A 27872-nucleotide genomic window follows, 5' to 3' on the forward strand; every position below is an offset into this window, starting at 1 on the left:
CCGCTCCTACTCGTGCGCTCTCTCTCTTTCCCTCTAAAATAAATAAATAAATCTTTAAAAAAAAATTAATATAAAAATAAATTTTATAGCGATCTGAGTTTTTTCTAAGATTTTATTTATTTATTTGACAGAAAGAGAGACAGCAAGAGAGGGAATACAAGCAGGGGGAGAGGGAGAAGCAGGCTTCCCACTGAGCAGGGAGCCCCATGCAGGGCTCGATCCCAAGACCCTGAGATCATGGCATGAGCTGAAGGCAGATGTTTAACGACTAAACCACCCAGGTGCTCCAAGGTCTAAGATTTTAACTTAAAAGATGGAGCCACAGGAGTTTTCAAAGGAGGCATGAGTATATTTATTTATAGGTGTAGAGCAAGAAAAGCTCAGAAACCATAAAGGAAAATGATTGATAAATTTGGCTGCATGAAAATTCAAAGCTTCCATTGGGAAAAATAGCTTAATAGCTTAAATAAAATTAGAAAAAAAAATTTAAAACTTTTTGTAACACATATAGACGAATTCAATTATTATTTCACTCATTCAACAACTTCTGACTGCTTATGAGCCAGGCTTGGATCTATATGACAGGGATATAATAATGAACAAGATAGAGGAGAACCTTTCTCCTTAAGAGTTTCTGCTCTAGAAAAGAGGAAACCCAAAAACAAATGAAAAATATATCCAGTTGTAATCCTATGTGGAGGATTAAACACACTGATGTGAGACTCAGTTACTATTTTAGATCAAGATTCTGGGGAGGACTGAGGAGGTGGTTAAGACCTCATATAAACTAGTGAGAAAAAAACAGCCACCAAACAGAAAGGTCCAAAGAAGAGGAAGGAGAAATTCACAAAGTACAGACTGCTTATAAATTCAAAATGGTCATAATATATTCACACACAATCAAAGAAATAAAAACCAGAACAATGAGATAAAATTTTTCAATCATAGTGGAAAAAAACTAGAAAAGATCAACAGAAAAACAAGTATAGTCAAGCACTTTTGTGGCATACCTAAATTAGTGAAAACTGATTTAGTTTTTGGAGGACAATTTGGCAACAACCAGCAACATGTAAAACGTACACGTCTTTTGTAGAACTGTTCAGAGATACACATATAGGGATAGTTACAGTTGGATCTATTATTATTATTATTATTGTTGAATTATGTAAGTTCGTTAATGAACTTACATAATTTTTGAAAAATGTAAGTTCAAGAGTAAGTCTTAGTGTTCATTAATAAGAAACTGTACCAGTAAGTTAAAGCATTTACACAATGGAATACTATGCAAGAGATACAAAGAATAAGGCAGATGGGAGAGAAGGGGAGGCACCAGTAGAGGGTGATCACTAAGATACATTAGATCACTAAGATACATTAAGTAATAAAAGGTTCAGAGAACAAACTGAGCATTTGCCAGAGGGGAGGAGGGTGGTGGGTTAGGCAAAATGGGAGAAAGCTTCCAGTAATGGAATGAATAAGTCACGGGAATAAAAAACAAAGCATAATAAGGAATTCAGTCAGTGATATTGTGATAGTGATGTATCAGGACAGATGGTAGCCACGCCTGTGGTGAACCTAGCATGGGTATAAATTTGTTAATTCACTAAGTTGTACACTTGAAACTAATGTAACATTTTGTGTCAAATACACAAAAAACTTCTCGTGAGACAAATAGAGGGAAAAAAAGGTAGTTTCAGAGCAGTTTTCTTGGGACTATTCCATATCAATAGAAAAGATACATGCACATTGATTTCAACTTTATATACAGATGTGTATCATATTTTAAATAATTTTATAAAAAACATACACCAAAATGTTAACTGTAATTATCACTGGGGCAAGAAGCATGGAAGGTGGATAGGCAGGGCAAGCAGCTTTAACACCGCATGTATTTCTTGCTTTCTAACTTTTGATCCTTGTGCTCACATTACTTCCTCATACCATCAACAGAGGTTTCTCCACATGGGAGACCATTTCTCGTTCTTTATATTTTCCTCTTTTTAAAAATCTTAATGAATACATAGTTTTTCATATGTAAAGATGTTAAAAAGCAAAACACTCCATTAGGAAGCCAAGAACTGCCCAGGGTGAAGAAAAGAGGACAGGGAGAGAGTGACACACATTATCCTATGACAGAGCAAGGACAGGGAGAGGAGAAAACCCAGAGCAGGAGGGAAACTGGGACAGAGCTGATGAGGCATCACCATGCAGGAACATCGCTCCAGATGGCAGAGGGCAGGCTCTGGCAATGCCGCACTCAGGATTATTATTCTATATCTAGCAAAGCATATTTACTAGAGAGAGGCTGGTTTTCCTTTGGTAGCACGAAGGATAATTTCGACTAATTAATTTGTTCTGCTGAATTGACAGCCATTGCAGATGCGTCCGCATGCCTTATAAGCATATCCTTGGTTCATTTACTGGTTTTTCATCCAGAAGTGCAATATCTAGTTGGACAGATACAAATAAGTTGTTCTGGTTCTAAGGACTGAGTTTTGGACATTAAGGAAATCAAAACACTTTAAGCAGGAAGAATAGGATGCACAGCGTCTGAGAAACCATCAAGCCTGTCCCACTCAACACGCATTTGTTAAGCACCAACTGTTTTCTAGACACCTGGATTCATGCTGAAGGTACAGATGGAAATAGACACAGCTCCACTCTGATGGAAACCATAGTGTAATGAGGGAGACAGACACAGGCACAACTGCAAGACGAAGCACAAAGAAATGTACTGCTGAATACCAGTTCAAGCAACAGGACCTGGGGCTACAGTGGAAAGGGTGCAGAGAACCCGGGAGCAAATTGTTGTGCAACAGTATGCCTGGGTCGTGAAGGCTCTCAGAGGACAGAGAGCATGTCTTCTCGCTGCTTTCCACATCTCGCTCCGTTCAGACAGAGCTGCCTTCAAAGAGGGCACTGAAGTAATAGGATAAATAAGATAATATCCTGGAGATGCTAAGAGCAGAATCTGCTGTAAATACTGCCCAAAATGGGATCAGTAAATGCAGACAACACAGTAAACCGTGCCTCTGCCTTGGCTCACCCCTCTGGTGGGGTTGCTCTCACTAGGGGACAGGCTGCTTGGTCGGGGAGCTATAGGAGGTACCAAAGATCAGCACTGGGGCCCAAGCTAACAGCAATTAAAGAGCTCACCATTTCCTGCCCGAGGTTGTAGAAGTCACTTCTCTGTGGTCCAGTGTGCCAAAGGGTCAACCACATGACAGCCAGGTCTGTGCAAGCAGGACACTGGAGAAACCTGATGTGGCCAGAGTGAAAGGGATGCCCCAGAGCAAGGCTGTCGTGCAGTCATTGAAGAGTAAGAGAGGGTCATTTTGAAATCATGTCTGAATCCCAGCGAGGGATGTTCCCACATGGTTCAGCTTGACCGCTTCATGTAAACATTAAAGTGCCATCGCCTGGCCAAGATAAGCTTCTCCCAGGGGAGGATGGTCTCTCAACTCAAGAGGAAAAGCATAGTGGAAGGAGAGTTGATGCCACAGATGTTAAAGGACCCCCTTCTTTGAATGTTTTTTAATACAAGAGGGCAGCTTTATGGGAGGGAACAGTTTAGAGAAGTCCTGATTTGGGGGCTCCTCACAGCAATATCTTTGCCTAGAAGGACAAAGATGGATTCACTAATGAAAAAAGTGGAAACCACTTCAAAAAATTAAGAGGAGACAACCAAATCAAAAGAAGGAAATTTTAATGGGTGAAGTAGGGGAGTAAAAAATAGCATTATTAATGTGTGTTCTCCTTTCATTAATTATTGTTAGTTCTACCATTTTAATATAGAGAGAAATGGACTTCCAGCTATAATAATCATTGAATCCCCAGCTCTCTAGCTCCCAACCCAGAAATACATCCTATCAACTTTCTTCTTTTAAAGATTTTATTTATTTATTTGACAGAAAGAGAGAGATCACAAGTAGGCAGAGAGGCAGGCAGAGAGAGAGAGGGGGAAGCAGGCTCCCCGCTGAGCAGAGAGCCCAATGCAGGGCTTGATCCCAGGACCCCGAGATTATGACCTGAGCCAAAGACAGAGTATTAACCCACTGAGCCACTCAGGCACCCCAACTCTATTCTTTTAAAAAAGATTTCTCCTAAAAGTTACTTATTCATTATGGAAAGTGTAAAAAGTACAGAAACTATAAAGGAAGACATGGAGGCACCTGGGTGGCTCAGTTGGTTAAGCATCTACCTTTGGCTCAGGTCATGACCCAAGGGTCCTTGGATTAAGTCCCAAGGCAGAATCCCTGCTTCTCCATCTCCTTCTCCCTCTCTGCCCTTTCCTCTGCTCATGCTTTCATTTTCTCTCTCTCAAATAAATAAAATCTCTTTAAAAAATAAAAAAGTAAAGGAAGACATAATAATCACGCATAAAATCTCTCTACCCAGGAATAACATGTCAATTTCTTCATTTCTTGATTTTATACACACAGATTATAACTTCTTATCAGCAGCTCAGGTCACATTTGTAGGCTTACCACATGCCAGGCATTAAGATAAACTTTCCACAAGCTTTTCTCTCATTTGGTCCTAGAATCAGTATCATGAGGTAAATAACTATCATACACAATACAGCTTAGAGGGATGAAGTAATTTCCACAGAGCACAATAAGAAGAGGCATGTTTCAAAACTTGCCTGGAGTCTATTTTATAAATTTTTTCATTGTTATATAGGTGATCGTATGCCCGTATCATTCAGACACGCATGGTATTCCAAACTTCAAAATCCTCAATCCTTTATCCTTGAACAAACTGTTTCAAACCTTCCAGTAATATTTTTAAAAAACCACAATGTTGTATGTACATCTTGTATACATTTCTGATTTCTGATTATTTCTGCAGAACAAACTTAGACCTTTTATATCTAATACTTTCACATTTTGGAAACTCTAATTTGATGTTGTCAAAGAGCCCTTTTCAGTTCACTTCTTACAAACGGCAGTATGAGGGAGTTTGAGCTATTTTTTAATACCTAATTCTGTATACTCTCCTTGCCCCAGCAAACACACAAATTATTATCCATATTTTTGTAAAGCTTCTTATTTAATTTTGTGATTATTCTCATGGTTGAAATGTAGAAAGAGTTTTTCAAACCACCTCATTCCCCTGAAAATCTTATTGGAATTGCACACATCTCACAAATTAATATGGATAGAACTACAGTTATTACAATATCGAATTTTACCACTCAGGAGCAACATCCATCTCTACATTATTCAAACTGACACTTACAGATAATAGGAGAGTTTGGGAGTTTTTTGGCTTGTTTACTTTTTTAAAAATTGAACAGTATTTACATAGTTGCAAGTTACATACGCAAGTTACATATCTTTTTGATAAGGCCTTTTTATTCCATTTTATTTTTTAATTGATATTTGCTAATATTTGAGAAAGTTCTTGATTCCTGCTGTATTTTGTAACTTTTTAATTTAATTCCATTTGTTCTAATCATTTTTCAGTTGATTCCCTCAGGTTGTGCAGGCAAGTTGTTCTCACCCAAAAATAATTTTACTTATTTTCAGTAATTAGAAAAGCTCCGTTTTTTTGTCTTACTGAGTTGGTTAAGATAATTCCCAAACCTTGTTCCAAACTGTATTAAGAGTTTTAAGTTAAAAAAAAAAAAAAGCTTTCCATCAAATAACTTTACAAACGAGGTTAGAATTTCCAGGTCCAGATACTGGTTGGTAGTAGGAGTTGAAGATGTCCTAATATTGTTCCCTGCTATAGTATTTCACCATTGAGTTAATGTCGGTTATTGGTTTGGAAGACTGCATGTATGTTAACACAACCTTTCAAATTTCTAGTTCACCGTATTTGTTTTTGTTATTTTTAAATTAGTAATAGAGATTAAAATTTATCAATGCCTTTTTTTAATAGCTAAAGAGGTGGTCCATTGGATTTTCTTTCATCACCTATCCTGTAGTGAAAAGATATAAAAAGTTATAATATATAGTCAGTCACCTTCACATTCCTAGAATAAATCTTACATTGCCTTGGTAAATTAGTTAAGAGGAAAAAATACCATTAACTAGAATTTTCTTTCAAATTTAACCTCACTAAGTTTCTACATGTGTGTGTTCTCTTTATCAGGCAGTGACATCTTGGAGAGTACAGTTCAATATTAATTCTAAATTACTTCATCTTTTCCTTGCTCTGAAACAACCTTAGAGCAAGTTGTTCCTAAAGCACAGGAAAAAATATTGTTCCTTGAAAATTCCAATGAATTTTCTGTAAAATTTCCCAAGTTTAGCTTGTTAAGGGAGAATAATTCTCAGAAAACTTTAGAAATCACTTGCATTTTCATTTGTCTTTATTTGTTTTAACTCTGAATCATTTTAGAGTTTTATATTTCCCTGTAAAATCATTCACTTAATCCCCATATTTGATTTATTAGCATAGCACTATCTACAATAATATAAGCTTAATCTTTTCCAAATCTATGGTTCTGGCTCCTCATTTCTAATGTTGTGTATTTGCATTTTTACTGATCTCTTCTTCATTAGACTTGCCATAGATTTGTTCATTTTGTTGACCTTATCAAAAAACAAGCTGTTTGATTTTTATAACAGCTGTTTCTTGAAGTTATTATTAATTTCTGTTCTTATCTTAATTACTGTCTTCAGTATCCTTTATAGTTCATGTTCTAAGTTCTTAGATTGGATGCTTAATTCATTTCTTTTTTAGTACTGATTGGATTTAAAAGTTATGATTCTTCTTTTTTGAGTATAATGTCTCAGAATACAATTTTGCATGCATTCTCCATAAAATGCTCTCATAACTTTTTATGTATTCTATAATAATTTTCTTTGTCACCCAATTATTTCAGTATTTTCTTATTTTTTGGTTTGTTTTTACTTTCCAAATGACTATAAAGAGTAAATAAACATGCAAAAAGTGCAACTGGCCTATTGGAAATCTATTTAAGTTTCTGAATGGTAGAAAGGAGACAGGATAAATTACACAGGGAAATAAATGTGCGGGATAAGCTGAGCTGAGTTAGCTGTGCCTCTGAAAGAGCTCTGAGAGGTAATACTGAGGCAGTCATTAAGAGGATGAGTTGGAGAAGTTCACTGAGAGCAGCTTGGCCGTGGGCCCTTTTCCCTCCCACACTCACACTACACAGCAGACAGCACAGACATGGGCCACTGGGTAACCAGTGAATGGAGGAGGGGTATCTGGGCTCAGAGAAACAGGACAGTGTCCCAGGTACTGACCGACTAGAGGAGAAAAAGAGGCTACTACTCCTAGATGACAAGCTCCTGAATACCTCATTTGGCAACATGCCCAAAGAAACAAGGTGACCAAGAATCATACAGTTGAGAAAGAAAATCACAGGAGATAAAACTTAAAATGGAAAGGAAAAAAACAGTTACAATGGTAAACAGAAAACTTTAACGTTTGTGTAATTACCATCAATGAAGAGATCAGAAAGAATATGGTGCTTATAAAGCATAATATTGCTGTGAAAAAGTCAGCAGTCTTGGTAAATAAATTCAATACAAGTGCCAAGTAAGCAGAATGGAAACTTACGAAATAAATTAGTAAGCAGGGTAATCTAATTAGAGATTTCTCCCAGAATACAATGAAAAAGGCCAAACAGATAGAAGTATAAGGAAAAAAATAAAAGAGATTTAAAGAACAGTTCTCAGACTCCAAAATCCATTTGAAACATATCCAGAAATAAAGAACAGAGACAATATAGGAGAAGAAATAGAAAAGAATTAGAAATTTCCCTAAAGTGAAACACATATTTTGAGATTAAATAGACCAAAGGTCATACAGGGTCAAAAACAAAACACTTAAATTTCTTACCACTAGGGAGGGGAGGAGAGAGGGAAAGACAGGAGAGAAAAGAAGGGAGGAAAGGAAAAAAAAAATTGAACAGAAAAAATTCAGAGAATCAAAAAAAAAAAAAAACAAACAAACAAAAACCAGAGAACAGAAAACAAGGAAGAAAATACAGCTAAAAAGCAAATTAAGCAGTGAGAATTTGTGCAAATGCACTAGTCATCACAATAAGTGAGAATATATTAAATTAAAAGGAACCATGAAACTGGGTAAAAGGAAAAACAGCTTCTTTTGTCACTAGAAATATAATTTAAAACAAATGACACAGAGAGGTTAAAATTAAATGATGGAAAAAGAAATTGCTGTATAAATTCAGACAAAAAAGCTAAGAGAAAATATTAGAATCAGACAAAATAAAAAGGCAAAACAAAAAAAAGAAATCAAGCTGAAATCATTAAATGGGAAGACTAGTATATTTCATATTGGCAAAAATCTGTACTGAAGGGGCGCCTGGGTGGCTCAGTGGGTTAAGCCGCTGCCTTCAGCTCAGGTCATGATCTCAGGGTTCTGGGATTGAGCCCCGCATCGGGCTCTCTGCTCAGCAGGGAGCCTGCTTCCTCCCCTCTCTCTGCCTGCCTCTCTGCCTCTTGTGATCTCTCTGTCAAATAAATAAATAAAATCTTTAAAAAAAAAGAAAAGAAAAGAAAAAAAAAATCTGTACTGAAAGACAGACTTCCCTTAAGTCTCATTGGTTGGAACAATTTCCCATGTCCATAGCTAAGTCAGTCACAGTTGAGGAGAATGGAATGCCCATGAGAAGTTAGACCCTTTGGGATTAGATCCCTGGTACTTGGATATGCCTACCTTCTCTGAAACATGGGCTATGCTAAGTAGGATGTATACATGAGGGGAAAAAAAAAAAAATCAGGGTTTTAGGAGAAAGGTAGGTAATCAACAGTATTCAATAAGCCACGCTGAAGTTATCACAATGCACAATTTCCTTCTTTGCAGCATTAATTACTACAAAGTGATTAATTGCCATAAATTAAAAATGCAGTTGTTTATTTCTTTGTCTCCTTTTAATTGTCTGTCTCCCCCATTAAGAAGCGAACTTTGGGAAGATCCCTGACGTCCTATTCTTCATTGAACCTCTAGCATCTTGCAAAAGGCTCCAAATATAATAGGAGTTCAATACATGTTTGTTGATAGGATGGATGGATGGATACTGGGACAGATTACTCTGAGATAGATCCGCCAGGAAAAAAAAAAAAAGCTAGAAAAGGAAAACTTCAAAGTGATAATTAAATACTGTTACAGAGTTACCAGGAGATCAGGATTGCAAAATGACCACTGAATTGAATGATCAGAAGGAATTTACCTTTGGAGAGGTTTCAGTATGAGCACTTCTAAATATAAATCAGAACATAAGGAACAAAGGGCAAAATTAATAATAAAGATGTAATTATAGTAAAATTACGTTTGTCTTTTTTTTTCCAGTAGAAACAGAAAAGATAGTATCTCTAAGGATAGCAGAATCAAGGAAGGGGTTATTTTAGAAAAGCAAGAGTGAGTATATTTGTTTGCCCCCGCAAAAAAGTAGTCAAATAAGAAGAACATATTGAGTATATAGGATAAAAGGGGAATTATAAATAAATTTCTGTAAGAAGAGAAAACTGAATTAAATGTAAAATATATATAGGCTAACCTTAAGGAAGAACCTACTGTGTCCAGAGATCAGAGTAATGAAAGAATGTGAAAGAGGTACACAAAGCAAAATAAATGTGCTATCACCTCAATTTAACCTAGATTATCTGCTTATGAATCACTTCATTGTGGGTATTCACTACGTATTTGTTGAATGAATGAAATAAATAAACACATGAATAGATGTGATGTTATACGTCTGGGTTTGTTTGTTTTTTCTGTATCTTCTTAGCATAAACCTGATGCTTGTTTTCTTAAGCTAAATCTTCGAAGTGATACAGAATGAGAGATTCTACCAATCAGGAAATGCCTTCAGGGACATGTAAACTACAGACTGAACAAAAAGGAAGAGAAATAAAAATAAGGTAACTACCCTTCTCTATTCTACTGTTATCAAAACTCTAATGATGGGATTATGTATATGCCAAAATTATTCATTTTACTGAAAGCTATAGTAAGTAAAGGGAAATAATTTATGCAAAAAAATATGCTCAATCAATAACCAGAAAATATGTATCAGTATTTGTCTAACTCTAGAAGAAAAACAAGATTAAGAAATAAAAAGCTTAATTTTCACTGTTTAAAATAACTGCTCAACCTGAAAATTAAATCCCAGATCTGATTTTCTAATCTGTTGAGCGTTCTCTTTGTGAAATGTTCTACTTTTAATGGTTTTCACGTTGTAAATATTCCACCAAACTTTATAAAGTACTATTTAAAATTCACTAGAAGTTATTTTTATATAAGTATATCTTATACCAACTTTACAACATTCTCCTCAGTATCTAAGTACCTCAGGACTTGATATTAAGTTAAAAGGTCACAAAAATAGACTAACATTTACATGTCACTTCACACTTCTTGAAAATACAACATGAGTGTATATTACACTTAGCTTCTACATGCTAATTACTTTAGAATCTTACTATATTAATTATTAAATTGTGGATTTCAATATGAGGCCTTTGGCAAAACAAAAAGATGTTTTAAAAAAACCACAAAGGAATAAAAATGTTTCTTGGTTTCTTCATTGTTTACATAGTAGCTCAGTAGCTAAATGTACAGCTTAAATTATTTCTTCCAGTGATTTAATTATTATCTACTATGCACAAAGCAGTTGAGTGACACAAATCCTCTATACGATAAACTGATGGAAACAATGAGTAAGGGCTTGACCATTGCTGGAAGGAGGATAGCACTCAAAAGGGTCAAATTATAGCATCGCCAATTAGTACATACAGTCTATTTCATAAAGTGATTTTACACACAATTGCTATAATAAGTTATGTTGTACAGCAAAGACATAAGGAAAAAATTAAATCAACTCAAGGAAATCAAATGAGAGTTAAAATTCAAGTTAATTTTATAATAAAGAAATAAATTGAGAGATATTCTAGAAGAAATGACAGGATTTATCAACCACCAATATGGCAAGAGAAGAAGTTGGAAAATGAGAATGATGGGGAAGTCTACGGCCATACCACCCTGAACGCGCCCGATCTCGTCTGATCTCGGAAGCTAAGCAGGGTCGGGCCTGGTTAGTACTTGGATGGGAGAATGATGGGGAAGATAATGGTGTCCAACTAGCTAAATAATTTATTTTGTTCTTTAAAAGATCTGGAATGAAGTGGCACCGTAGAGCTAAGCACTGGTCTTCATTCTCATCCCATGCTGAGGAGCTTCTGGCCCCATCTGAGCAATGTATAAAAGGCAGGTGTGACCATCAAGTCACAACATTGAATGTTTTCAGTTCTCACACCAGAAATTTTATATTCTAATGAGAATTACCCTTTAAGCACTGTTCTTTGGAGGTTCTGCATTCATTTCACTCAATTCTATTCTCAAAACATTTGGAATACCTCATATATTTTTAATACATGTATAGAGTATCCTTGTTTTATGGGTATTTTTAGGTGAGTATTTAAGCTAGTTTCATCACTTTTTATGGCTATTTGTTATGCATTATAGTATTCTCTGAACACTATAGTTTCATATGTCTTTGGGTTGAAAAATGACAGCAACATTGATATATTCTGTAGATCAGAAGTTCATGAATGTTCAGTTATCTCCTGAATTACTGGCCCACCTATAGCAGATACACTCCAGCCCCTTTAGGAAGCTAAGTACCATGAGAGTTTTGACCACACCCCCTCATACTTTAAAACACACCCAAATCTCACTTTTTATTTTTAATGCTTTTTTTTTCATAATTTTCATGTATGTAAATTTTTTTTGTTCAGAAATACCTTCAAAATTATCTGGTACTACAAGCAGATAATTAGCAATGACTAAAAGGGTCTTGTGAATACCTTCTGATGTTGTTCCTCCTTCATCTTTTGCAATTTTTTGTTTTCTTCTTCCTTTAGAGAATCCTTATAAGCCTGGCTTCTGGCCTGTAAATGTATAGGGAAAAAAAAAAATAATCACAGGGAAAAGCATTGCCACAATATACTAGTCTGCCTACCACAGGACTGGTTCTAATAACTCAACCTCTACACCAAGCATACAGTAAGCTCTCCATACACACTTGCTTATGGAGTGATTTATGCATATGTCTGAAGATGTCCCTGGGGATATATAAAAACAAGGCTAGTATATGTATAATCATCCAGCACATTTTAAAGGATGATCTAAATGTTTGTTTAATTAAGCTTAGAAAATACCCCTCAGAGATAATCAACATAGTTTATTCTTCTAGTGATAAGGATTTGAAAAACATATCAACTTTCCTCTATTTCAAGTATAATCCAACTAACAGCAATTCTAACTAGACTCTGGTAAGCAGAGAGCATGGCGATGAAACTGACTTAGAATAAGCCCATCAAGGAGGAGGAAAATCTATAGTTTTTACCTCATTTACAACAGCACCAATGCATTAAATCGCCAGGCATTTATTTCTATTACTTTATTTAACCCTTAAATTCTATGAAGTAGATTTTATCCTCATTTTGTGAATAAGGAAATGGACTTGGGTATGTGAAATAATTTGACTGGACCACAAGGCCACAGTGGAGTTCCAGTTGCAGCTTGTCAGACTCGGAAGCCCTGAATCTGCCATTCTCCTCCTTGCCTGGACTGTCCCTCCGTCAGCCTTTCCTACTCCTTTGCTGCTCAGCTAAAATGCTGTTGTATTCAACATATAGGGAACTCAACTAATGCCTTACACATGTAAATTCTGGAAAGTGGGCCCTGCCTAGGAAAAATATTGCTCTCAAATAAAGCTATATTCTTCTGTAAATTATATAGACTCCAAGTAGCTGATCAGTTAATCTCAGAGACAAGCAATAAAGACAGTGACTTTTGAAGCACTGACATATCTACTGCTCATTAATGGTAGCCTATTAAATAGCCTGTCAGCTGGTGATTGATACCATAGCATTCCAGAGATGCATTTCTTTCTAAGTCTTTGCATCCTTCTTCAGTACCTGAAGCTCATTTTCATTTCTGAGAAGGAAAACAAAGGCTGTTCAGGAGCACAAGGGTCATTACTTCTGGCTGAATTAGAGCCTCAAGGGGCAGTGTTAGGAGAAGCAGCACACACAGTAGGATGCCCTCTAGTCCCACTGACCCAGCACGACAGGGTTTCACACACTGGCATAGTGACCATGCCTTCTGGAATTTATGAGATTTCAAGTATATTGTCTGTTCATTTGTCGTATACTTTCTTGGCTCACAGTGATTTGTAGCCCACCCTCTGTAAGGCAGAGAGGGCAGCCTGATAAGCTAATATGTAGGAAATGCCATTGTTCCCATAAAACTACCAGCAGCATCATGGCAGCACACTACGTATTTCAGGCCTTGTTCTTTGGACTAATAACCCATAAAGCTTATGAAGGCTGCCCCCCCTTCCTTACTATAATTTTTCTCAAGCACTTCTTAATTTATTCCCCCATTTTCTGTCACTATAAAAACCTACATTCCATCAAATAATAAGCACTTGCCAGGAAGGGAGAGAGGCCTTCTACAGCGGTACTACTACATCTGGAGTGGAACTCCAGATATGTTCAGGAAGCCCTCACACATTCAAACTCTGCTTCATTAGACAAGCAAAAATATCTTTGGATTTTCTCTTATCTAAATCCTAAGCACAAGAGAACTGTGATAAGACACTGAAGGTGGAGAGTTGTTCTCTAATGAGTAGTTCTCTTCTTTTTATTTAGAGAAGCCTAGCCTTTATCACAGATATTCCATAGAAGACCCGAAAGAGGAAAATGGACCAGGGACACACATCTTCTACTCAAGAGATTAAAAGGAGTAATAAAATATTTAGTTAAAGCAGATATGATGGTTGAGTGAGAAACCTAAATTCTATTTGTATAATTTCCTTTTAACATAACCACTCAATAAAGTCTTTTATCAGAATAGGGGTCCTAGTTTTTCACTCAGAAAAAAAAAGACAGGGATTAGACACAAAGTGTCATTTAAAAGGCCACAGAAACTGGGAAGTCACATGGCTCCTCAACTATGAAGAGTTCAAAGTTACTTGTAATCCTAACTCTTGCTTACCCAGCTGTGATTCCCAGGCAGGACAGGAAGTTTCTGTTCAAAAATAATGGGGGGGGGGAACTTGTGATCACAATTTTTCTTAGTTCTAAATCCTGCAACTTCTGTCATTGTATTCACATGATTTTTCTATCACTAAATATTAATATAATATTAATACTAAATTTTTGTTATTCAACCAAAATATACATTTTAACTCACCCTGCCCCAAAAGCTATGCTTATAATACATATGTTCAATAAATAATATGTAAGCCACTATGTGTAATCACTTCATAAGACATGATATCAGACCTTAAGTGCCTCAGAGCCTGGTGTGGAAGTCAGACAAGATAACTGATGATTACAGTACAGCATGATGGGTATTATGACAGAAGAAGCTAAAAGGACATTTAATTAAACTGGATCAGAACACCTTCTTGGGGCATCTGGGTGGTTCAATAGCTTAAGTGTCTGCCTTCAGCTCAGGTCATGATTCCAGGGTTCTGGGATGGAGCTCCAAATAAGGCTTCCTGCTCAGCGGGGAGCCTTCTTCACTCCCTGCCTCCTGCTCCCCCTGCTGGTGCTTTTTCTCTGACAAATAAATCAATAAATAAAATCTTAAAAAAAAAAAAAAAGAAAAGAAAGAAAGAAAGAACAAACACCTTCTCAAAATGGGTTGACACTAAGTTGTGTTTTAAAGAGTGAGTAGGGGAGCACCTGGGTGGCTCAGTTAAGCATCTGCCTTTGGCTCAGGTCATGACCCCAGGGTCCTGGGATTGAGCCCCACCTCAGGCTCTCTTCTCAGCATGGGAGTCTGCGTCTCCCTCTCCCTGCTTGTGTTCTCTTTCTCTCTCTCAAATAAATAAATAAAATCTTAAAAAAAAAAAAATAGCGAGTAAGAATCAGACTAAGCAGGGGGAAGTTGACCGTGTGAAGAAATGAAAAATAGCATGGTATTAGTTTGTTAGGGCTGCCATAACAAGTACACAGTCTGAGTGGCTTAAATACACAGAAATTTATTGTCTCACAGTTCTAGAGACTGGAAGTTCAAAAATTAAGGTATCTTTAATGTTGGTTCCTTCTGAAGTCTGGGAGGGAAGGATCTAGGCCTCCCTCCTTGGCTTGTAGATAGCCATCTTCTCCCTGTCTTGTCACATCATCTTCCTGGAATACACTTTTGTCTCTGTGTCCAGATTTCCCCTTTTATAAGGACACCTCTCCTGTTAGATTACAGCCCACCCTAATGACCTCATTTTATTTTGATTATTTCTATAAAGACTCAATCTCAAATACAGTCACATTGTGAGGTACAGAGGGTCAGGGCTTTAACAAATGAATTCTGGGGTGGGCAAGGAGACCACAGTTCAACCTGTGACAAGCATTGGGTTCCTATTTCAAGATGGTGGAATAAAAATGTTTCTGCACCATCCTTCTCTCAAAAATTACCCCAAACAGAGGAAAAGATGAGTCAAACTACATTCAGAAACCAAGATACATCTGTATTCCCAGACAAAAATCTAGGAAGATGAAGAAACAATAAGCAAAAAGAGGAAAAGAACGAAACAAAGGACATGCTGGCTGGGATGGAGGATACCCACAAGAAGCTGCTTTTCTCCACAGAGTAACACGAGGGCCCAAGAAGGATGTAACAGCTGGTGAGAATGACGGATGAAAGATAGGAAAGTGCCTATGTCTGCTCCCACCCTAGAAATTCAGCCAGTAATTATCCCAATTCTAACAGTAAATCAGAAGGGTATTCTCTGGATAAACTAAACCAGGCACACCTAGCATGGAAGCTCATGGTGGTCAAACCCCAGGTGCTGAGTGAAAGGACTGTATAAAGTCCAGCATACTGAGTAGTGAGCTTCCAGATCCCCTTCTTTGAAATTTTCCTCTGCTCCCTCCTCTGGGTCCTCTGAGAGCCAGAAGGTGATATTTTGTCCATGAAACAAGAACAGGCTGCTATTTTTAAAAAGCAATGAAGAAGAGAGAAGCTCCTGGAAAATAAAAATATCTTCCCTCTCCCCACAAAAGGTGGCCAGTAAACCATTTAGAAGATAGTTAAGAAAATGTGTGAGATAACAGAAAAAATAAATGTGTACACACACACACACACATGCACACATACATCTCTGTCCCCGTTCCTGGCACAGATATCAACAAAGGTTTTAACCTTTGTAACTTCCTAAGTGATAAGAGCATTAGGAGCATCTCTTGGGTTCATATTTGTCTTTGACCCCAACCCTTATACAGGGCTCCTAAACCCATATAAATTCCTAAGTGTTAAGAGCATTACAGCATCTTTTGTTCCAGTGAGGCTTGCTGGATGGACTCCTGGATGGGAAATGGTCACTAGAAAGACCAAGCCATGATTAGACACTTGGAATTTCCAGACCTGCCCCCTCCAAGCCTCCAGAGAGGGGAGAGGGGATGAATATGGAGTTAATTATTGATCATGCCTATGTGACAAAGCCTTCACAAAATCCCAAAAATATGAGGGTTCTGGGAATTTCCAGGTAGATGAACACATCCACACTGGGAGGGTGACCATATCCCAACCCACAGGGACAAAAGCACCTGCAACTCAGAACACTCCCAGACCTCACTCTATACATCTCTTCATCTGGCTGTTCCATCTGTATCCTTTATCATATCCTTTAATAAACTGGGAAATGTATGTAAGTGTTTCCCTTAGTTCTGTGAGCCATTCTACAAAATTAAGAGAAGCCAGGAAGGGGGCCATGGGAACCTCCAATTTGTAGCCATGCTGGACAGAAGTTATGGGTAACCTGGGACCTACTACTTGCAGTTTGGCATCTGAAGGAGAGGGCAGTGTTGTGGGACTGAGCCCTTAACCTGTGGGAACCTCCAGGTAGATAGTGTCCGAACTGAGTTAAACTATAGGACCCCCGACTGTTGTCACAGAATTGGTTGGTGTGAGGCAAGCCCCCACACATCTGTTGTCAGGTGTGTGTGTGTGGCAGTCATATGACAGGAAAGGAGACACTCAGGAGGGAAATTTGTCTAACCCAATATGCCAAGGAGGAGAAAAAAAAAAGTCAAAGATAAATTAAAGGAAAAAATATTTTTTTTTCCACAAAGAAGAAAATAAATCCAGGAGGCCTAGGATTTCAATAATAAGAATTCCTTAAAGAAAATGAAGGGAAATGAATCAAAGAAATAACACAAGAAAATCACCTAGAACTAGAAATGAGTTTCCAGACTGAAAATGAATATAAATAACCCTCATACTAGGACACATCATTACAAAATTACAGAATATCGGGGGGGGGGGGGAGGAGATATTAAAATATTTCCAGGAGAAGCAGAGTAGAGCCCTTATACATAAGGATTGAAATTCAAATGTCCTTGGATTTCTCAGGAACCAATCCTCAAACGTAGAATAGCAATGCCTTCAGAATTCTGAAGGAAAATTATTTCTAATTTGGAATACTTACCAGAAAATTACAAGCTAAGTGTGAGGGCTGAATAAAGATAGTTTCAGAAATGCAAAGACCTGAGCATGCTTCTTCTCTTGGGAGGCCACTAAATAATATGCTCCATCAAAACAAAGAAATAAAACAGGAAAATAGAAGATAGGAGACCCAGAAATCAGGGGACCCAACATAGGAAAGCAAATAAGAGCAATTCCCCGGATGACCTTAAAACAGCGAGCCTTATCCTAGGCTGCACGTTAGAATTACCTGGAGAGCTTTAAATGCCCTGAAGCCCAGGCCTTAATACGAGATCTCTGAGGTTATGACCCAGGCATCAGTGAATTTTAAAGCCCCCCCAGATGATTCCCATGTATAGATGAGGTTGAGGACCATTCTGTGAAAGCAAAGTCCCAGAACAACAGCTGTGTAGGAGGCCAAATGAACAACCGGTTCAGGTTAAGGCAGAAGAGTGCTGCAAAAGGGCTGGTTCCAGGAGGGAAAGAAACCCAAAACTGACAGGTTATCTCACAGGAACAAAATGGAAAATTGTGTGGAAATTTGCATCAGAGACACTTGTTGGAACAGTCAAAAAAATCTGAAGGAGGGCAGTCAAATGTTCAGAGGAAACTAAGCAAATGTTAAAAACACGATTTTTGAGAAGTCATAAAAGAAAGAAAATGCAAAGTATACTAACTGGTTTGGCAGTGAGAAAATAGTTATGTAGCCATAGCAAGAGAAAGCATGAAATACTGAATTTTAGGAGAATGGAGGGGAAGGAATAAATTAACAAAATCTAAACTTAATCAGTCAAGCAACAGCAATCTATACATTATGAGATACCTGAATCCAAATAACAAACAGCTAGGAGAGTGTGGTAGAATGAATAATGGCACCCCAAAGATGTCCACATCCCAATGCCTAGAAGCTGTGAATGTCACCTTATAGCAAAAGGGACTTTGCAGAAATGGAGGATTCCGAGATAGAAGAGGATCCTGGATGATCCGGGGGAGCCCAGTGTAATCACAAGGGTCCTTACAGGAGGAAGGCAAGAAAGTCAAAGGGAACTGACATAAGAAGAAAGCAGAGAGTAGATGCAGCCACATGCTGAACAGCCAGTGTCAGTAGCCAAAGGGAAGCTAGAAGAAGCAAGAAACAGATTCCTTGAGCCTGCCTCGAGCCTCCAGGAAAAGCTATTTTAGCCCCTTTATACTCATTGCTGACTTCTGATGTCCAGATCTGTAATGGAATAAATCTGTGTTGCCTTAAGCCACCAAGTTTGCAGTCATTTATTACAGGAGCAATGGGAAAAATTTTTTTTGAGCCACAACTGACATTACATTATATTAGTTTCAGGTGTATAACATAATGATTCAATGTTTGTGTATAGTGCAAAATGATCACAATAAGTGTAGGTAATATCTGTCACCATACATAGTTACAAAGTGTCTTCCTTGTGACACAAACCTTTAAGATCTACTCTCTTAGCAACTTTCAAATACACACTCCAGTGTTGTTAACGAGAATTACATACAAGGAGTTTAAAATATTGGGAGTGGGCATGAGATGGAAAAGGTGGAAGGGACACATGTCGTTCTTTAACTGTTGACTTTTTCAAAACATGTGGCACATGGATAAAGGTTTAACCAAACTGCACTAGGACTTCCAAGGAGCGGAAGTGAGAGGAAATGGCTGGAAAGGCATGAGCTATGGAGCAGTGCCCCCAAACATTAATGTGTACACAAGTCACCACAGACTGTTAAAATGCAGCTTCCTATTCAGGTCTGGAGTGGGGCCTGGGATTTGTCAAGGCCTCCATAGGCTCCCAGGTAATGCCCATGCTCCTGGTCCACAGCCCACACTTGGGAGTGGCAGAGACCTAGATTCTGTGCAGAGAAACGTATCATGCGGGACGCCTGGGTGGCTCAGTTGGTTAAGCAGCTGCCTTCGGCTCAGGTCATGATCCCAGCGTCCTGGCTCAGGCTCCTTGCTCGTCAGGGAGCCTGCTTCTCCCTCTGCCTCTGCCTGCCATTCTGTCTGCCTGTGCTCGCTCTCTCTCCCTCTCTCTCTGACAAATAAATAAAATCTTAAAAAAAAAAAAAAAGAAATGTATCATGCAGGGAGGGAGGGGAGCAGAGGGCAGAAAAGGCTTTGTGTTTAAGCTAAAGAATTTTGACTGTATCTTTAAAGATACAGGGAGCCACTGGGTAGTGGAACAACAAAATGAGACTTTTTACATTATTATTCTCTGTGGAGGAGGAGGCATGAGACAACAAAGTGGACTGGAAACCATTTCTGGTATAACCGGAAACATTTGATGTTAATGTTTAGGGAAGGCATGATGATGCTGGGACTTCTGACTACACACACACACACACACAGTACAGTACAGAGAACTGTATCAATCCGTGTGTAAGTAAACACTGCATCTTTTGTCTGAAGTTCTCTTGTGTATCAAAGGAATTTTCTTGTGTGTTGATGGAATTATATAGTATTTATTAGATTCCCACCTGCCCATGGAAGATCCACATTTAAGGAAGTGTGATAAGAATAATTTCCTCAGAAAAGCTGCATTATGTTAAAAAAATTTTTTTTTTAACTTGAAACCTTGCCGCTCATCACACCCCACATAAATGGGTACCACACAGTGCTCACATTCCATACACTGACCATAGGTGAGGCAAACTGCTGGTGTCTTCTCCCCATGTCACAAAAGTGCCCTGTGTATGTGCGGCATTCCTAAAGTGTTAGAAAAGGTTCTGCAGAGCGTTCTCAGAGGCATTCTATGCATATGGATTAGACAGAATGAGAAGAGTACAATATGGGTAGAAAAAAAAAATCACTTAAAAATATATTGAACACCAACAAATTATTAATAGTTTGGTGTTGAAAGGGGAGCAGTTATTGAATGCAGCTCATAAAGAACCATCCTGGGTCCAGTGCTGTCCTATATTGTCTATTAATAGCTCTGAGGATCGTGTGACTAAGGCACTAATCAATCCACAGAAAACACAGCTCTGGGAGACATGAGTCATGTTTTGGACAACAATATTAAAATTCAGGATGATCTTGTTAAATTGAACAAACAAGCCAAAAAGCAATCGAGCAGGCACACACAGTTTTGCCAGGTGTTTCAAACCATAGGATTCAGGAAGCCCTCAAACAAAATCAAGACCATCCTGGCAGCCAAGCACCTAGTTGATAAAGCTATCCAGTTCCTGACTTCCGTTCCCTCCCTCACAGCCACAGGGTATCTGGATAGACATCAAGGACTGTCCCTACACAGGATTTAACTCTACTACCTACAGCTACTCGTCTCTCTCCTCTAGGGCCCTGCAGTGAGGGAAGGAATGACAGGATCCGTGGCAAGTCTAGATTTGGAATACCATATTAGAAGTGGACCAAAAAAATAAGGAACATTTAAACTTTTGTAAGAGCATAATGACTTTTCCCAACAAGTGTCATAATGTGTTCTTGACATTTTAAAACATGATCACTAAAGGAGGATGGAGAAGATGAAGATCAGGTTTCTCTAACATCTTATTTACATATCCAAACCCTGGAAAAGTGAACACTCTAGAAAACTTAAATCCATCTTTTCTTTCAACTATAACCCTTTCCCAGAGGCATCCTTAATTACATTTACTTTCTTGTCCCCAGTTAGCTAGTCAATAACCAAGGCCCTGCCAACTTGACCTTATAAGTGGTTTTCTGACCTATGCTCTATTATCTCCATCCTCCCACCCACTGACCTACTTCATGTTTTCATTATTCCTCACCTAGACTAATACAGAGCCTCTTAGAGGTCTCTCTGCCTCTCCATTCCTTTGAGCCATCCTTCACATGGTTACCAGTGTGATTCTGCCAAAATACAAATCTGACCTTGAACCTTCCCTGAAAATTTTTAGTACCTTCAGCACTCAAAGAATGAGATCCAAGTTTTCCAAAGCATCATACAAATGTTTCACTGGGAGCACCACAAGATTCCCATGTGAGGCATTTTTGTATGGTCTTGATGTCTGGAGGAGTCTACTAGCATTTTGTGCGCAGGGATAAGGGATGCCACACATCCTGCAGTACCCAAGATACCCTACAGAATGAACTACCCCCACCCAAACTGCCACCTGACTCATTATTCCTGCATCCTTCTTCAGCCTTCTCTAGAAGAGTGAGCTACACAACTCTTGTTCCCTAACACAAGCTGTGCATTTTCTTGCCATTATACCTTAATTCTTGCTTTTATGTTCTACTTCCTGACGCCCGGAATGACTCTTCATGTTACTGACTCATCCTTTAAGCTCTAACTTTCTAACTGTTATATGCTCTACACTCACCTGTCCACTTTATAACTATGGTTTTCTCCTTCACTTAACTAAAGTCCTTCCAGGCAGAAACTGTATGCACTTGGTAGACTCTATGTAAACATAAAAATCTGAAGGACAGAAAAATAGATGGATGACTAGGTGAGCTCAAAGGCTTTTCAGAGGCTGAAAGGTGCCCATAATGTACATAACAACTACAGCATTGTTTTATAGTTTGAAGGAAGCAACAGTTGAAGTCAAAGTTTCAGATCAGGTCATCTGCCTTTAGTCCCAACAATCTATGATATAAGGATACTCTATGCCCTTAGTCTTCATTCACTAAATGCCTCTTTACAAAGTACCAGATGGCAACCCTACATGGCATCCCACTTACCCAAGTTGAAGACTGTGGGTCATGAAGAGCAATTTGATGGGTACTTCTGTCTGGCAACTCTGTAGCCAGTCTGCTCAGGAACTCAGCAGTTTTGCTAGAAGGAACACAAATAGGTGTTAGTGCTTTCATGAAAATAGAAATATTATTTATTGTGCCTTTGGATACTAGCGTAGACTTTTATTGGGTGATGACTAAAAATCTCCTGAGTAGAACAAAAGGTGAGTTTGAGTACAAGGTAGTATAGAAAACCAAAACAAAATGCTATTGCAAGACCACATTATTGAACAACATTAGTCTGAAAAATATAAAATTAGGTTTGTGGAATATGAACCTATGATTTCATATTTTCTATTTCAAGTACCCTGACATGGAGATAAATGCTCTCTCAGATTCCACAGCGTGGGGTTCTAATTTCCCTTCTGAGCATTAAAGCTTGACCCTCAGACTTCACAATAGAGCTGTGGTACAGTGGGTCCCCTGTGACTCTCATTCCACACTGGTTTTACATGGCCCTTGATTCACTGTCTCCTCTCATTTCCCTCATGGCTTTGACTGCTCTCAGGACACATAGTCCCTCCAGTTCAGTAACTCTTAACCACATATGGATCATGGACCACCTCCCTTTGGGATTCTGAAAACAATGAACGCTCTCTCTTCATACACACACATACACACACGTGCGTGTGCGTGCATGCACACACACACACACACACACACCCTTCACATTGATTTGTACCTCCCGTGGAACTTAAGAAGTGCTGCTGGTCTGGCCTGCGTTTCTGATACCTCTTTTTAGCTCAGAAAGATTGGCCTAGAAATAATATCATCAGTTTTAATAAGAAGTTCTTTGATTTTCCCCGAAAAATCCCAAACCATTGGAGGCACCTGAGTGGCTCAGTCAGTTAAGCATCTGACTCTTGCTTCCGGCTCAGGTCATGATCTCAAGGTCATGAGATCGAGCCCCAGGTCAGGCTCTATACTCAGCGGGGAGTCTGCTTGAGATTCTCTCTCCCTCTCCTGCTCTTTTTTTCTCTCAAAAAATAAATAAATCTTTTAAAAAAGAAAAAACCCATCACCCCAATTTCTCTACTCCCCTATGTCAAGCAAAGCACACTAGAATTATTTCCTAGCCCTTACTTCAATGACTTCCCCCATGGTGCCTACCATTGATCTCTATTCCTTTGTCCTTTCCTCTTGTAATTTGTGGGATTTTTGCCACCATATTTCACATTCACATCCAGATACCTCATAGAGGCCTAATTTATATTGCACCAGCCCCTTGCAGCCTGCTCTCTGCCTTCCTCCTTCTCTCAGTTATCCCTCTTCTTCCCCCTAATATTTTAGTCCTACTGCTAAGATCCAGTTCATCAAGCCCTTAAAATGTGGTCATCAAAGGAAACACAACTGGTCTGGTAAAAATAAATGGCATCCAGTGGAGGGAAAAATCAAAACAAGGAATTCAAAAGTTAACAGAAATGCCCACTTCACTTCAAATAATTACTTAGATAGAACATGGCATTTGAACAAGGTCAGAAGCTTAAGCTAGGAAAGGAAAAGCATAAAGTTAAGTGACGTACATAACCCTGAGGAACATAAGGCTTCGGCAGTTGAGACAAACAGCCTCTCCATTTGTCTAGGATTGCTTATCTTGCCCAGAATAGACAAGGAGACTAATGAAGTCGCAGAATCTGGAAGCTGCCCCACTGTCTGGGGCTTTATGAAGTCATCAGTCAAAAGTGTTAAGAGAGTTGCCAGAAGTTCGGATGAGATTTCTGAATATCCTTAGCTGAATTCAGACATAGGAAAAGCAGTAAAAAAGAAACACCGTGATAAACAACGAAGGAACTTCAGGCCAAGTTGACCGGCAGCCCTGCATTGTGTACTAATGGTTGCCTCTTAACTGCTAGTGCCAAGTACTTAACTGCAGAGCCAATCACTAGCCATGGCCTTTCTGCCAATTATGACTGCCCCACTTATGCCACAGGATTAAATCATAATGACAGGGCCACAGGACTGTCATAGGAATGCAAGTTGGGGTCTGTGCAGAATGCAGATTATTCCCAAAGATTAACTGTATAAACAAGCCAAGTTCCAAGCTACTAAACTAACTGGTATTTCTCTACTATTAGTACCATGCCTACATATATAATCTAATTTCCATATATTGGCCAAAACTGAATTGGGATCCTTGTAGGCAATCGTGGTCATATTTAATAAAAATAAAATATTCAACCTCCTTGAAGGCAAAAGTAGGAGAATCTCCTGTTGGGAAGTCTAACAAGACTAAGAACCCCAGACTGCAGCACTGAGTTACATTTCCCTTGGTGTTTCTTGCCCTTTGTCATCCGTGTGACTCTGCCACCTATCAAGGGGAATGATCCTCTTTTGCTTTATCACTCTAACCCAAGCATAAATAGATCACTCCTTTCCTTTATTCTCTACAGAACTGATGAAAGGATTACCAATAACTCAGACTTGACTTAGAAGATTTTGTCCACTCATGTCCAACTTAAGATCTTCAAGGGTCGTTTCTGCTTGTTTTTCGGGTGATTCCTATGGCTTATCCTAAAAGTATCTTCAGGATAACCTCACTTCAACATAACCCAGTTGCAGTAGAGATTGCTAAATGTCCAAACTCATATTCTCCTCTTCTAGTCACACAACTTGACTACATTTCCTGGTCTCCCTTGCAGTTAAGTTTGGGCACAGGGTTGAGTCTTGACCAATAGAACATGAAAGGGAGTGATGCATACCCCTTCCAGGACTAACTAATTATAAACTTCCCACACATGCCCCTCCACATTCTCTCCTTCTGGCTGGCTGGAGTAAAGATAAACCCCAGCTCAAACTTGAAAATTGTATGTTGAAGGCAGGAAAGCCTATATTGGCTTAGTGTCTGACTGAGTAAAGAGGGCCTCCACTCAAACTTGTTCACCCATGCCTTAAATGAGCAAGAAAAAAAAACCCATATTACTCAATCTATATATATTTTAAAGTCTGTTACAGCCCCAGCATACCCTTATAACACAACATAAAGAAATATATACAAGAGAATCATTTCTTAATTCAGGTGATCAATTCCAAAAGTTAGTATAAGAGCTGAGGAAAAAGAGGGGAAAAAAAGATTTTGAAGGATTCAGCTAGGCAGCTTAGGTATTTCAGAACCTTAGTCGGGGGAGGGGAAGGTGGGAAAGGGGAAGAATCTATTCATCCTTGAGCTTTGTCTTCTTGTCAGTTCTAGAAGCTACCTAGGCCCAGAATATATAAAAGTATGATAACCTTCCAGATGCTAGGGAGGGTGTCTTGCAAAACTCATCCCTTTATAAATTGTTAATGGAAGGGAAAATCAGTGTTACCACTTCAGAGAGTAATTTGACAATACTTAGTAGAGTTGAGTATATGTGTCGTGTCTAAATGCCTACTCTAGAGAAACTCTTATATAGGTATTTAAAGACACCTGAACAGCATCATTTGTAAAAGTCTCAGGGATAGAGGGAAGGAAGATAGATTGAGCCAGGTGTGGGAGGGGTGGGAGAGATGAGAATGGAAAGGAAAAGGGAAATGAACTAGGTCTACATCAAGAATCAATATGGTTCATTTCCAAAAAACAGTATCCAGTGGGGGAGATGAGGAATTGTGAAAGTATGATACAGTGATCAAAATATCTGAAGGATGCAAAATAATATTCTGAATATATGAGTGGAGGGGTCTCTGTGTTTTCATATATATGTAATAAAATTGGAAAAATACACATGATGAGAAAAAGAAAAGCAGCTCAAAACATCTGGGAACTGTTCTAACACGTCTACAACTCAATGTTATTACAAACTAATCTGACTAAATTATGTTGTTCTACTAATGGACAAAAATGGCCCCACAGAGCATCCACTTCACACAAGTATATCTCACAAATTACCAAATATCCCCCATCTTGCTAAATGAATGGCAACTTCCTCACCAGTTACAGCTTTATACTCATCTAGGCTGTCCTTCCTATAGGTAAGATTTACTGAGACACCCAATTATAGAATCGTCCCCACATGCTGACAACACATAACCCAGAGCAATCCCCTGCTTCTTTTTTTTTTTTTTTTAAAGATTTGATTTATTTATTTGACAAAGAGAGACACAGTGAAGAAGGAACACAAGCAGGAGTGGGAGAGGGAGAAGCATGCTTCCCGCTGAGCATGGAGCCCAATGTGGGGCTCGATCCCAGGACCGAGGCATATCTTAATGACTGAGCCGAAGGCAGATCTTAATGACTGAGCCACCCAGGCACCTCTATCCCCTGCTTCTTTAGACCCTTCCCAAAATTACCCAACCAAAACCTAAATCCTAATCAGTTATTCCTAGCAGCCTTACTGAGATATCTCACCATTTCTTATGGTGTGTGTTTTCTTTATCTGCAACAAGTAATAAGCCCAGCATGTTCAACTACAGGTGTATTCCTGGTGGTCTTTGGCTGAAGGGCACTGAAAAATGTTACATACCAGAACAGCTGTTAATACTACCAGAATGATGGAGGGATGGGGGGGAACAGTGAAAGGGTTCATCAATCTCTATGCCATTTAAATTTCTTTTTAAAAACGAACCACATGGGGCACCTGGGTGGCTTAGTGGGTTAAGCCTCTGCCTTTGGCTCTGGTCATGGTCTCGGGGTCCTGGGATTGAGCCCCTCATCAGCTCTCTGCTCAGCAGGAAGCCTGCTTCTCCGCCCCCCAACCTGCCTGCCTGCCTGTCTGTGATCTCTGTCTGTCAAATATATAAATAAAATCTCTGTCAAATATATAAATAAAATCTTTTTAAAAAAATGAACCACATGTAAGCAAAATCTTAGGTATGACTTTAGTGGTTGGTACCGATTCTCCATGATTTTGAAATGTTTCTCAAAAAGAGAAAACGCATACATACCATTGTGGTGCTTATTGGGGAAAAGCTTTACACGTGCCATTCTAGGTTCCTCAGAACAATAATTTCCAAAATGCCAATAGGAAGACCTGTGTGAGACTAGTATCGTGAGAATCACCTGTGGTGCTTCTTGGAACTTACTGGATGCAAGACTTGGACTTTCTAATTCAGCATGCCTGGAGCAGGATCTGAGTATGTTTCTCAAAAGCACCCCTGGTGATCTTGAGAACTACTATAGCCATACAGATGGATATTTAATATGCATAATTCTGTTAGGTCCATGTGATTCTGACTTAAAATTAAATCATGCTATAACACGCGTTTGAAAACAAAACCTCAGTGTGTCTTAGAAGCCATTCTATAGGAGTACTATCTAATAATACATTCTTCCTATCTTTCACAATAGCTTCACAAACCTGAACTTCCCCACCATGAGGTTTAGGTGAGCAAGTAATCATTGTTACATTCACATTGCCTGCATTTGTGCAGGCAACAGATATTTCTTTAGTTTCTGCTTTGTGCTTAGTAATATGGGTTATCAGATAAGCTAAACAGATACTGTTTTGCCTGAGTCAGTTTCATGTAAGTGGGTGTGAACAAAAAGCATTCATATAAGCACTCAGAGCTAAATCAGTGGGGAAAAATTTGAGGATCACAGGATATTAGAATAGTCCTAAAGTATCTCCCCCAGTTACAAAGGGAAAAAATAACTTTACAGTGGAGATTACCACAACCAAATAATGAGAGTTAATATCACCAATAATGAGGACATCAACAGCACATACCCCCTGGTATGATGCTCTGAGGACACGGCATCACTTTTTTAGTTTTCTGAAAATTAAAACCTCAA

At 38.6% G+C, this 27872-nt stretch overlaps 1 protein-coding gene across 2 annotated transcripts in view; it reads right to left on the minus strand.

Moving 5' to 3' along the window:
• The window catches only part of EPSTI1 (epithelial stromal interaction 1), an 85519-nt gene that overhangs the window by 13723 nt on the left and 43924 nt on the right, over positions 1-27872 (minus strand). For both annotated transcript variants that reach the window (XM_032873960.1, XM_032873959.1), the window contains 2 exons: positions 22115-22208; positions 11811-11894 (listed from right to left, as the gene is read on the minus strand). In XM_032873960.1, coding sequence (XP_032729851.1) covers positions 11811-11894; positions 22115-22208 — 178 coding nt within the window. The remainder of the gene's footprint in view (positions 1-11810; positions 11895-22114; positions 22209-27872) is intronic.

This window comes from Lontra canadensis, unplaced genomic scaffold (genome assembly GCF_010015895.1).
Source record: "Lontra canadensis isolate GAN:19392208 unplaced genomic scaffold, GSC_riverotter_1.0 scaffold51, whole genome shotgun sequence".
NCBI lineage: Eukaryota > Metazoa > Chordata > Mammalia > Carnivora > Mustelidae > Lontra > Lontra canadensis.